Raw genomic sequence first — 14,214 nt, forward strand, 5'->3', positions numbered from 1 at the left:
ATCAACCCTCCAGCAGTCAAACAAAGATTGACAATCATGAAATCCCATTATTCGACAGCTTCGAAGACTCGAAGCTCAGAATATTGTCCGCATGCATGGAAATATGACCGGTCTCGAACTTTCAGAAATTTCAAGTATTCATCAAGTGCCTACGAATCATCTACACAGTATTCTAACCCAAAACTATCAGGAATCAAGCGCTTTGGAGTTAATACCAATGTTGAATACCAATGCTACCTCAATTCCCACAACAGCCGGTTCTACGTTACCAGAATGACCCAGATTTTATCCGGCCAAGGGCTGTATTTTCGGAGATCTAACCTCGTTTGGGTCGGTAAGATTTACAATAAGTTTGTCAACACTGTACCAACGCCATGCAGCAGGGTTCCTCCGTATCCTTCTGCGCAGGCCTTAAGACATACGGAGTGGACCCCGATTTACGAGGTCCCATGCTGGCAACGCAGTACTGCGACCTTATTCTCTATGACTATACTATCTGCACCAAGTTCGCGCACTGCGCCGCTAATCCATCCAAATGGCCAACAGGGAACCTCTGCGGTCCTTAGGAGCTCAAACAGGCAGCAGACTCCTATTCAGATTAGTACTTCCCCCAACCTTCATCCCGTTCTCTTCCACGGGCGAGAACCATTCAGCAATTTCTGGTTCCTCACACAATCTGTTCCGTGTGCCAGACCGTCATACGCCGGAACGTTTCATCAGTCAAATGCAATTCTTGCACCACTTGGATGATGAGCACCACACGTATGTAAGTGGAGTGAGTCGTACGTTGCCCCATGCTGCACTGCACCACAATTTAGCAACCACCCCGATTCGAAACCCCCTTCAGAATTATGGAAACCTGTAATACCGAAACACCTATGTATGTTAACTCTCGCATCGGATCATCTGCCCATAATTAGCTCGATCGAGAAACCTTCTGACTTTATTTCTGTGGACAGCCGCACCTTCATTAACTTTAATAAAGCTAACTGGGTCGGCATGATAGAATTTACGGAGAACACCCGGACATAATCGTTGGCGAACATCAACTCCGAAAGTTATAGCAGCAGCTACCGCTTCCTTAATTTCCCAGCAGAAACAATATGTCAATCCATGTGATCCCTGAATAAGGGATTTCAATTTGGAGATTCGACAAACGATAATCAACACAAAATAGATAGAGCATCTGAAGTCCTGGAACCTTTCCACCGGCGTAAGCTTTGGACTACTGTCAAGGCTTCGTCTAAACCGAAGAGACATGAAGACCGAGTTGAAATCTAATTTAATGGCCATGTCTCTTCGGACCCAAAGAAGTGCGCAAGCTATTTTATCCGGCAATTTACACTGAACCGTCGGTAAACAAAGCCAAGCGATGTTATCAAAAGTGCCAAAAGACTGCGCACCACGTACTTTCATCATTGAGGATGTTCAGAGTATCATCAACAAGGCAAAATCGTCGAAATTCATTGGCCCTAATGGAATTAACATGCTGATGCTAAAGCACCTAGGGTCGACGGGAGTAAACTTGTAAATTTATGAAATTGATTGTACATTTTGACCGTATTAGCACTTAATAAAAAATACATTCCGTTCAGTTACCTCACTTTATTTAAGGCCAAGTTTAAATTTTACAATAAAAATTTTTAAACAAAATATATATGCCAAGTACCTAATTTTAAACTAATTTTCTTCATAGATTTCATATACATTACTGAGATGTTTGGTAAATTTTTTGTGATTACACAACGATATGCAATATAAAAAATGGTATATATAACATAGTTGTATTTGTAATTTGTAATGAAATCATAATAGCATATACACATACATACTTCAATTATGCACTGAAGTACATATTTTTCGAATACAGACAATTGTTAGCCAATTCTTTAAAATATTAAAATACAAATACATATGTAGATATAGAATAATAAGAATCGTTTAATAAAGTATAGAAGCGTGCTTATAGATACTATTGTTTTTTTGTTTTTGTTTTTATATTTGTTTTTGTTATTGGTTTTCTTCTTCTTCATGATTTAAAATATTGATGTTGTTGTTGGTGAAGATTTTTAAAGTGCTTGTATATATAGCTATTTTCAAATATTTAAGTGTACAAGGTTATTTATAAAAGAACAAAACATTTTTGTATGTAAAAAGGAAGGCGTTTTTAGAAGTCACGTCTCGAAAGTTGACGACAAACTTACTAAACAAGATTTCATATATAATGTTACTAAGTAATATATTTTGCATATGCGCACTAAATCGTTTTGAGTAAGAGCTATAAAATAATAAAAAAAAGAATAATAACCGTTGAAAAAAATAAAATCTGAAAAAAAAACTTCTGCACTACAGTGTGTTGGGGCGTGCAAAACTAAAGTATTTATTTGCTGGACACAATGGTCCGCCTATTATATTTTAATATTTTTTTGTAACTGCACCCTGTTTGCGATAGAATTATAACTGTACTGTTTATTAAAAGTCTGTTGGATTAAAATTGCTAATTGCGGTGCATTTACTTGTTTTTTATACGCTCGTTTTTACTGTTTTTTTGTTATTGAATGAATATCTTAAATGACTGCTGTGTTTTTTTCTATTATTTTGCTGTTTTTACTTGCTATTTTGCATATTCTTTCCCTTTTTTTGTAAGTTACGTGACAAAGTAAATCAAAACTCGGCAATTCAATCTTTTTGCTCATTCTCTCTCTCAACCAAAAATTAAAAAATATAAAAAAAACGCTATTTTTTTTTCTGCTCGAATTAAAAGAAATTATTTCGCAGTATAACCCTATACAAAAAATAACCACCCAGCGTGCCCCCCCACAAAATCTACGACCGCCTATGCCTACATATATAATTACTGTCACTAACGCCAAACAAGCAACATGCTAATCGCTTAGAAGCTCATGTAGCCACGCGATGTGGAACGACGACGCGCACACAAGTACGAAATCAATACGATTAGTATGAGCGCGGCCATGGCAATGCCGACAGCAATGGGTACAATATCCATTGTTTTCGGCCCATCACAATCCATGGCTGTGGAGAAGGTGTTACGATGATCCGTGATGAATGCCTCGGTTTGTACATTGCTCAGCGTAATGGTGCCAATTACTTTGTTATCTTGCATTACCTCAGTCATGTTGAATTTTTGTGCACGTGTGCAATGGTAAGACATTTGTACCGGGGTGACGAACTCATCACCGTTGTGGATCAGTTGGATGGTCTCGTTATCTATAAACATATTCGTTAGCAAACAGTTATTTATAACTACTAATACTTATTTACCCTTAGCATCGGGAAAGTGTTCGCTGGTGAGTGGTAAAGTAATGTAGATCTGTTTCAACTCGCTAGTCTTGTTAACCATATCGAATTGTAGTACCATTGAGTGTACGGCTTCAACAGGTCCCCAAATAATATGAATCGTTTGTGAAATGTTGGCGCAATTGGAGTCCTCGACCTTGGCATCCTTGGGGATGTTGTATAAGCGGGAAGCAATTTTGTTGTCTGTAATTAATATTTTGAAATTCATATTACAAATATTTAAGTAAAAAAGGTAGGGGAAAGGAGGATATCGAGGACAATTTATCCGGAGCACGGAGTTCCCAAAGGGGCAACAATAAGATTTTTTTCACTACAGTCATCCCTAAAAAGTAATTTTCTCTCTACTGCCCCGTGTATTTTTCGAATTCACATAAATATTTTTTCCAAATAATATTTATAAAAAAAATGCCTCACCTTTGGTCTCATAGGTAACATTCAACTGTGCGGCAAAGTGCATAATAATACAGCTGGAGTTCCACATGCCAATCTCTGGTGCTGGGAATGGCGCTGGCGCAGGTGTTGTTGTTATTGGCGCTACAGTAGTCGTGTTGGGTGCAGCGGGTGTAGTTGGTGCCACTGTAGTGGTGGTCGGCGCTGCTGTTGTAGGTGCTGGCGTAGTAGTTGTAGTTGTTGAAGTTGTAGTTGTTGAAGTTGTAGTGGTTGTCGAACTTGTGCTGGACGTCGTGGTTGGTGTGGTAGATTTCGGTTTTTCTACACTTTCATCCTTTGCGACAACTGGTGCTGCTGATGCTGCATCAGCAGGTAATTTTGCATTGTTCAGGCTCACATCGATTTGGGCGGCTACAATTATAAGAAAATACAAATTATATAATTTTAATCAACTCATGAAACACTTCCATAAACATATTAAATTCAAATTTAAAAAATAAAATAGCGAGTATTTTTTTATATAATAAGTTATTCCATATTATACACTTTTTCATTAAAAATAATTATATTTTTATATTATTTTAATAGTATGGTAATTAGAGCTTTAAACTAAAACGTTTTTGAATTAAAAGTGAATTTTAATTTCTTAGCTGAAACAGTGTTACCCATATGAAATCAAAGAAAGTAGGGACGAATTATGTGGGAAAATTTGTATTTTTACAAGTCACCTTGTGTCACCTGTTGTTTATTTACATATGTATGTACATATTTTGTTATAGAACAAATGGTAGCAAATAAAACCTAAAAACTTGCAAATTAATAGTTCAATATGCACATACACGTAATATAATAAATAGTGTGAAACACAAAAACAATTTGTGAAACAAGATTAACTAAATACGAAGTAATCTGCTTTGTGTAAAAACTTCACAAAAATATTAAAGAAGAGAAAGAAACAAAAAAATTAAAGAATATTTAATTTAAGTGCTTTGTTGAAAATATCTGGGTATTGTGTATAAGGTATAGTAGTGGAGGTCCCATGTTCCATTTAGGCACTTTAGGAAAATATGTTCAATCTCATATGCATGTCTACATAAGTGTGAAATCGCGCAAGTCTCTTCGACTACAACTATTTTTTATTTACTATGAGAAATTTTCATTTCTACAAATATATATATTTGTAGATAACAAATCAGATTTTAAAATGGCATAAAATTGCATATAAATAAAACTTGTGGCAACAACTTTTCTAGGACAGACTTCCAAAGTTTAGCGAACTTTTAGTTACATTTATATAATATGAAATGAAATCAAAGAATTTGATAGTATGTATATTATGGTGCTAAGACTGCAAATTTCAACACATGCACACTTGTTAAGCTCTAAAAATAATGTCGATTTGCGACAGAGGGTAAATGAGAGTGATTGTATGGCTTAAGTCTTGATTTCCCTTATGCAGCTTGTTTATTTAATAGTTGTCAGTCAATATTATTATCAATTTCTTTGTGCAAAGCATTCGCACTCGGTTTTCTTCCACGGAAATGAAGCGAATCGTCGTCATCAACGACTACTTGTTGGATCAGCGAAAATAAAAACTAGTCACGAAAAAAGCAAATAAATAAAAATAAGTAATGATCATGATTCATAGAATGTAAAACGAAACCGCGATAAATGCAGATTATTTATGTAGGTTTGCATGTTTTCAAGTGTGACTTGTTTAGCGCAGAGCTATAGTTGTTCTTGTATATTAAAGTAAATTGAGTCGTCAAATCTTATAATAATGTAGAGAGCTGCACATGTCCAGATGTATGTAGGTAGTACGTACATACTGATGCCGCTCTTCATTCGTATGAAAGCAAAGACAAATGATGAAAACAAACTTATGTATGTATATCAAATATGTAACACAATATCAAGATAAGTGAGAAAAGCAAAAATATAAAAGAAAAAAACATAATTACTTAGAATTATTTTTTTAGAATTATGTAAATTAAAAGAAAAAAATATCTTTCAATCAGTTTTTCATGATGGTTAAGTAATTTCAAAAATATAAAAATTAATAAGAGAAACAAAATTTATAACCAAACATTTTCCTTCATGGCGAAAATGCAACAGAAGGCCGGAACGAATCATACGCGTATATGTACCAAGCAGACCCGTAGAGATAAGAATATGTGCAACTGGCGGATACTGACAATGAAATCGCAGCAAAAATAAGAACAAGAAAGTGCAAACGCAGTGCAGTCGATTAACAGTAGCAATGACCACACACAAGCAATTTGCATGGGTGAATTGAGATATGAGTTTTAAAGTACTGTAATGAGTATGACGCACAAAGAAAAAGAGTTAAACCAAAAACAATAAACACATCATATGCATACTGTATATATTTTATTTAACAGCAGAAAGTAAAAAAAAAATAGCTTGCTGTTTTGTTGCGATTTTTTTTAATGGAAAAATAAATATTTACATACATATGTAAATTTTTTGAGTATTCATTTCAGAACGTTCTGATAATTCACATAAAGAAACAAATCATCATTTATTATTTAAGTAAAGCGCAGTGGTAATTATAAATTGAATAATGCAAATCTATATACCTATATTAGGAGTCAAATCTTAAGAATATCATCTTGACAAAGGTAAATGTGTAGAAAATACAACATGAAGTGATAAAATATTGTACGCATACAGATAAATAATAAATTTAATGTTATATTATTTTCAGTTAAAGCATTTTTTGACAGCTGCGTAGAGTTAAAACTTACATACTTATGTATATATGTATGTAAGTATTTATATCCGCTAAATACAAAGCCTTGCATATCATTCAAAATGGCTTCATCTTGTGAACATACATATGTATGTACATGAATTTTATTTAGGGGAGTCCCCGACTGATTTATATGTATGTATAAATAATTGAAATCACTTACAATATTTAACAAAAAGAAGTCAGAAAATTTTAATAAATGTTTTTCTTTGGGACATGATGTAATTATTTATGTATATTAAACGTTTTTTAATCCAAATCAAATAAACTTCTTTTTATTTTTTACGTGAATTTCTTTTTTTTTATATTTTGACGAGTGTGTGTGATTTACAATTCATTCGCCTATAGTTATCATACAATTTCTTGGCTGAAATTACTGAAAAATATATTTTTTATTATAAAAACAAAGTAAAGCTGATGTTGACATTATAAGCAAAAACACTTTTGACAAATAAATTGATTGACAAATTGTTTATTTTAGGCTATTGACGCAATCTTACACTATACATAATTAAATCATGCTTTAATATCCTGATTGTTCTAAGAATGAGACAAAATTTCATTTTAGTAAATTAAATACATTAATTAAGAAATATATTTTATACTGGAACTAGTCCTTCACCCCAAGAAGCTGCTTTGTTGCAATCGATATCGAACCATTAGGCATTGTTCAAATCGAACCACTTTAGCATATAACTGTCGTATGAACTGACCGAACTTTTTTATTTTGTTGCTATAAGAAATCAATTGTGAAGGCTGTGAAGGGTATTATAACTTTTTTTATCATATCTAAGATTAATAGTTTTTTTTCATTTTGTTTTGATACGATTTACAAGTTTTTTACTCAAAAATACGACACTATCCAAATTAACAAATTCTTAGTTTTATTGTTTATCTTTCTGCGCAGTTATATTGGTTGCAGTAACGCAATATGCAATCTCAACTGTCAACAGTAAAACATCCTGAACCACTTTAGATTTGATGTAGTATGCAGATACCTATAATACATAAACGCATATCTACACATATGTAATATGTAAATTTAAATGCATATGTGACCTGGTCTACGGAAAGGGGGCTTAGGTGTCAAAAAATCAATTTATAACGAGAAACTGACGAAACGAGTTGTTTATTTTTAACAGCTGTTTCCCAGAAAACTAGTTTTCGCACGTTAGCTCCCTTTTCGTAGACCAGGTCACATATATATATTAAATTTAAATAAAAGACAAGTACACATTTTATTCCAAATATTTCTAGCATTCATCTTATCACGAAATGACTGATTAGCTAAAATTAAAGGAAATTACAATCTTTAGTCAATTGCGATAAGGAATGAAAGAGAGTTATTTACATTTTTTAACAAACAATAGGAAGATAATGCACAGAAATTGAATAGTGGGTGCGCAAAGTAATGAAAATGCAAATACTTGCACAGATAAGCATTTGTAAATGGGCAAAGAAAAACAAATAAACAATGCAAATAAGTAAATATAACCGATTTTAATTGTTTGCGCAAAGATGCATTAATGTACAAGTAAATTTGTATGCATATAACAGCAAAAGAGCGAGACGTAATATAAACTCAAATTTTATTTATTTAACTTAAATTTATTTAAATTAAGGTGAGTATGCACGCTAAAGCTCACATACAATAATTCCATATAAGCCAGACAATGTTACATTTGTTTGTGCTTTTGCTGATAAAAATATGATAAAAGCAAAGAAAAATGTGGAGAAACACGAAATTACAACTGTTGTGTTAATAAATGTAAATACCTAGCTACTTTGTTGCGAGGAAATACAGATATGGTTATTTGTACATATGTAGGTGCTCTCTTTTTTAATTTTTTCTTTAAATAAATTAACATTTTTATACCCCGAACAAGGATTACTCAGTTTGTCACGAAGTTTGTAGCAGTCAGAAGAAAGCGTCGGAGACCCTATAACCTATATATGTATGTACGTACATATGTATATAAATGTAAAGTGCAGCGAGCTTTTCTCCACAAGAAGCTGCTATAGCATATATCGAACAAAATCAAGGCCTTCTCCGAAAACTTTTTTATTTAACAAAGATGTCTTCACGAAATTTAGCATAGACGTTTTCTTCATATTCTTGTTTTTGTTCTTGGGTATTATATATAAGTAGCTTCAGTGAAGACGGAGTTAATTTTTTTATTGCTTTCTTTATATTTAAGAGCTACGAAAGCAAATAATTTGACAATAAACATTAAAAAAATCAAAATTCAGATTAAGGAAATTCTCGAAATAATTTTGACCAATGCACATACTTAAGTATAAACTTAAAATACTTTTACTTTTATACTTCAGTATAAATATCGTAGCTAGGCTTCAGTGAAATTTCGTATGATATCATGTTTTCACTGAAACCAAACAGCGATTTTACAAGCGGACATTTTATATACTCAAATTTTATTACTATTTAAACTTAATATATAGGGGTTTCACATAGTCTTGATAAAGTTATAAGTTATAACTATCCGAAAACATAGCGTTCAGAGTTGTATTTGCGTAAACCGATTTTAGTATGCAATTCAACAATTTTTTTAAACTAATATACAAATTTATGATTTTATGATTTTACGATGCTTTATGACACGTTGTGAGTACCCCAATAGTGTGTAGATACCGTTAATAAACAAAATAAAGAAGTAAATAATAAATATACTTTAATTGTATGTAAAGCAAATTACCTTCATAATATTGATATAAAATAAAATACTTTTTTGAACACTACACCCACAAAACCGCTAGAATAAGCCACAACTATCGATTATCCTAAGTGCTTTATGAGGAAAAACTTATTTGTATGTATGCACTGAAGCACAAGTATAGCTACAAATACTAGAAAAGGTGTAGTGCTCTTGCCAACTTGAAAACCGCAAGTCTACATTTGCACTTTAGTTTGTCCAGAGTTCTAGTTCAATGCCAGAGGCTGTGTGAAGGCGTTGGCGGCTCGAGTTATGTAATGTCAACAATGTAGCGCTAAATATTACACACACATTAGCGTCAAGCACTGTAATGACATTTAAATGCCGTTCTATATTTATTATTGTTATATAATAAGCAAATGCGACCAAAAATTGGATTCAATATTTATAATAAATAATATGGTTTTATATAGCAGTTTCCCGTTTCTGAAGCGTTCAAATTGACAGTTATTCTTATATTAATATACTGTCAGTTAGGCGTGCACCCTCTTCAGACAGCAACAATTAAATAATGACAACAAAAATGTAGTATAATTGCATAAGAATGATGCAATTGCTTGAAAAGTGAATAACTACACTAATGAGTGAAGAATTGAAGTACAAAAGCGTTGTAAATGTAGTCATAAAAAATAATATGACCAAAAAATGTAAATGTTTGATTTAAAAAAAATCGCTGAAATGATCTTAAAAAAAACAATAACAAGGAAAAACGTTAACTTCGACTACACCGAAGCTGTAATACCCTTCACAGATGCATTTTTTTATAGCGTAATAGGTTATAAAAATATATTTATTCTGACCAATCAGTTTGTATAGCAGCTATAGGCAATAGGGATCCAATTTGGAATGTTGTGGCGTAGACATAATATAATAACCCATGCCAAATTTTGTAAAAATATCTCGTCAAATAAAAAGTTTTTTGTACAAGAATTTGATTTTGATCGATCAATTGGTACTCGTATGACAGCTTAGGCTATAGTAGTTCGATCGACACAATACTTTCGGCAATTAAAGCGTTCCCTTGGAAAATAATCTATGTTAAATTTCGTAAAGATATCTTGTGAAAGGAAAAAGTACGTCATAAAAAATACTAGATTTTAAACGGTCAGTTAATATGGCAGGTATATGCTATTATGGTCCGATGTCGACAATTCCGATAAATGAGTAGCTTTTTGGAAACAAAAATTTAAAATCAATATATCAAAAACTGAGCAACTCAGCTCGACGCGCTTATCATTTCTCTATACTTCATAGGTTTCTTTTAGAGAAAACGGCAAATAACATAGTGGGCGTTATAAATAATGAAGCCAGCATCACAGCGATCATTAAAAAAATACATGTAATATTTATATATGTATTTTGCAGGCAAGTACGAATCAACTTTAGTTGATTCAGCGCATATTTGTATACATATGTATGTATGTTTGTAATTCTAAACGTAATCAAAGGAAATTGAGGTCTAGCAACTCACTACCAACCGCAGCGATTGGCCGGGGAACACAAAGTCACAAAGTGCAATGCAATAGTAATGGCACACACACATACTTATATACATTTGTATATATGGTATATGATGATAGGCATATTTCTAACTGCAGCCGGTGGGATTTACTTAGATATGTAGGTATATCGTAACACTACGGATGGAAGGGGGTATTTGTTGATCTCATAGAACTGAGCTGAGAATATTCGAGACCTAAAGTCGTACAATAATAGTCGAGTATTTACATTTATAAACCATTTACATATGTACATAAGTCGAGGTATTGGGTTGCTGGCAGTGATTGGTACCAAGAACTTTAAGTAAATAATTTAAGCATCTAATAAGCAAAATTTCATATGACATGGCAAGTTGTAGTCAACTTTTATATTTATTTTAAATGAATAATGCAGGTAAAATTGAAATATTGCTGTTTAAAAACTCAAAAAAAAAATAATAATAATAATAAAATAAAATAAAAATTATAAATATACAAAAAGGTAATAATAAAGAAAATAAATAATCCAAACATTAAAAAAAATGGTGTATACAAATTTGGGTATAAAAATATATAAAAAATTAACAAACATTTATTTTGCTTTGGTAAAAGAAAAAAAATAATGACGTCCGAAATTATACGGCAGTGAAATTCACATATGCACAGACATATGTACTTAGATATGTACTATATGTATATAATACTTTCGACTAATGCAATAACAAAACGGCAAGTCTGCTCTATACAGACATGTATGTGCTAATAGACTTCTTCCCAATTATTTGTATGTACATATGTATTTTCTCTTATTTACTATTTAAAACTGTGATAAAAACGTGAATAGCGAATAACTGGAAATGCTTTGTTTCTCTGTCAAAACAAAATTGGTAAAAATAGAAATTGGCAACAAATACACTTCAACGATTATATTTACCTAAGCACTTATACACAAACACACACAATACATATTGCTTTGTTTTGACATTTCAAATAGACTTTATACGAGCAAATCATTGATTTTTTACCAAAATTATAAAAATTATTGTTCAGCGATGAGGCTCATTACGTAAATAAGCAAAATTGCCGCATTTGGGGTGAAGATGTTGGACGCAACGTTAAATGGCGATCGCTATCGTTCGATGCTAACAAACTTTTTGTTGCCAAAAATGGAAGAACTGAACTTGGTTGACATGTGGTTTCAACAAGATGGCGCTACATGCCACACAGCTCGCGATTCTATGGCCATTTTGAGGGAAAACTTCGGACAACAATTCATCTCAAGAAATGGACCCGTAAGTTGGCCACCAAGATCATGCGATTTAACGCCTTTAGACTATTTTTTGTGGGGTTACGTCAAGTCTAAAGTCTACAGAAATAAGCCAGCAACTATTCCAGCTTTGGAAGACAACATTTCCGAAGAAATTCGGGCTATTCCGGCCGAAATGCTCGAAAAAGTTGCCCAAAATTGGACTTTCCGAATGGACCACCTAAGACGCAGCCGCGGTCAACATTTAAATGAAATTATCTTCAAAAGTAAATGTCATGAACCAATCTAACGTTTCAAATAAAAACCAAAATTGGTAAAAATAGAAATTGGCAACAAATACACTTCAACGATTATATTTACCTAAGCACTTATACACAAACACACACAATACATATTAATTATATACCTATGTATCGAATGCTTTGTTTTGAGTTTGCGATAACAAGACTTTATATGAGGGGTGGATAAGAAAATAATATATTTTAACACAATTATAATGCGAAATTATAACTAAACAACATTGGCTTTTATTAAGAAAGTGTCCACTCTCATTATATTACGAAAACTGAGGGCATTAACTATTCTGTCTCGAAAATTATCCTATTATAAGAAATATACCATTTCTCGAAAATTATATTATTACTCGGATAGAAGGGAACGTATCCAAATTTCTGAGTGATATCTCAAAAATTAAGAGGCTAGTTCACATACATACATATGTAAAGACAGATGAACAGACGGATATGGTTAAATCAACTCTTGAGGGTGTAATACCGCCTCAAAACAGATAAACACAATAAATGTAATAAAATACTTTGCAGCTTATCATTTAATTAAGCATACATTTTACATTAAAAAAACGTATGTATTTCACAATAAATTAATATGCAAAGAACCTTAAACAGATAACAGCAGCAATGCTTCATGCACAGTGAAAACGGTGCAATTCGGCGACATTCCCGCTATCGCTACTTGCAGCTGGCCGAAGCAAACCCTTTAACTTTTCCCCATATAGTATGACTAATTAAAACCATGCAGAGAAGGCACAACGCAAATTACAGTATGAAAATAAAAATAAAATAAAGAAAAAAACAGCAGCAAAGCTTAAAACGCTAATAGGCTGATATTTTCAACCACTACATTACCTGTCAGTAATCAAATTAAAGTTTTTTCATATAGTCCACAATTTAAAGCTTACGTTCATAATATGACAAGTGGAGAATATATAATAAAATTACTTTAAATTAATGCAGTAATTGACAAATATATATGTATATAAATTGTTATTAGTGTTTATTACTCACCACAAACTAGAGCGCTGCAAATACTCAGCACCAAAGTCAAAGTCAAATATTTATTATGAAACATTTTGATTGCACTAGCCAACACACAAATATTATTTATTTTTCGGCTTTCCAAATGGTGCAAATGTCAGTGTTTATGAAAACTTTAACTGCGCTGCAATGATTTTCCAAATATTATTTTGCGTACTTCTTCGTATCCAAATTTATAATATTCAAAATAGACGAAATATTAAAAATAGCATTCGTTTGCCTAAAAAATAAACCAACGTTTCAAATTCGATGCTTTTACTTCTTTTTTTATTGGCAAAATACAATTTTTTTGGTATTTTGACTTCAAATTTCAGCAAGCTCTTTAAAATTTTCTACGTCTTTTGTTCTTGCCACTTCTTTGCGTACTTCAAAAAGCTGACCGAAATGCAACAACAAATGGCGAACAAGACAAATGATTCAGCTGATTCAGCTATATAGCGACCTCTGCCGTAAAAGCAGAAATGTCAAAATATTCAATAGGAGTACCATAAATGTAAACGTGCTCGCAGTGAAAAAGCAAATGTACAGTGTCTACCAATAATGACGTGATTTTGACGCGTTCATTCCACAGCCTGGTCTACGTAACTGCGGCGGATACGGATTTTATCCGACCACGGACTGGCAACTCATCAAAATGCCGCTAGAAAGTATTATTTTTACAGTGGCCATATTCGTTTACGGAATTGTCAAATTTTGTCAGTGTGTTCTGTAAAATTTGTCATTTCATCATGTCACGATTCCCTTTGGTACAACACTTGAAGATTATAAGCGAATTCACGGTTTCCGGTGGCTACTATAAGAGATCCCGGTTGTCATTATTCTGAGCGCGTTATTCAAATCATAATTTACAATATTCGAAAATGATTATAATCTCCACTATATTGTGCCACCTTCCCATCAAAGAAAAGCCTGTAGTGAA

General features: G+C 32.6%; 1 protein-coding gene across 1 annotated transcript; it reads right to left on the reverse strand.

The window, feature by feature from the left end:
* Positions 1-1,590: 1,590 nt before the first annotated feature.
* Positions 1,591-13,681, reverse strand: LOC105223306 (lysosome-associated membrane glycoprotein 1). Its single transcript, XM_049446612.1, has 5 exons — positions 13,533-13,681; positions 13,266-13,419; positions 3,736-4,122; positions 3,286-3,504; positions 1,591-3,231 (listed from the first exon to the last, which is right to left on the reverse strand). Exons 2-5 carry the CDS (start codon positions 13,327-13,329, stop codon positions 2,894-2,896), a joined length of 1,008 nt encoding a protein of 335 aa, XP_049302569.1. The 5' UTR covers positions 13,330-13,419; positions 13,533-13,681; the 3' UTR covers positions 1,591-2,893.
* Between the last annotated feature and the right edge of the window lie 533 nt (positions 13,682-14,214).

The sequence above is a fragment of the Bactrocera dorsalis genome, chromosome 1 (genome assembly GCF_023373825.1).
Source record: "Bactrocera dorsalis isolate Fly_Bdor chromosome 1, ASM2337382v1, whole genome shotgun sequence".
In the NCBI taxonomy this organism is placed as follows: domain Eukaryota; kingdom Metazoa; phylum Arthropoda; class Insecta; order Diptera; family Tephritidae; genus Bactrocera; species Bactrocera dorsalis.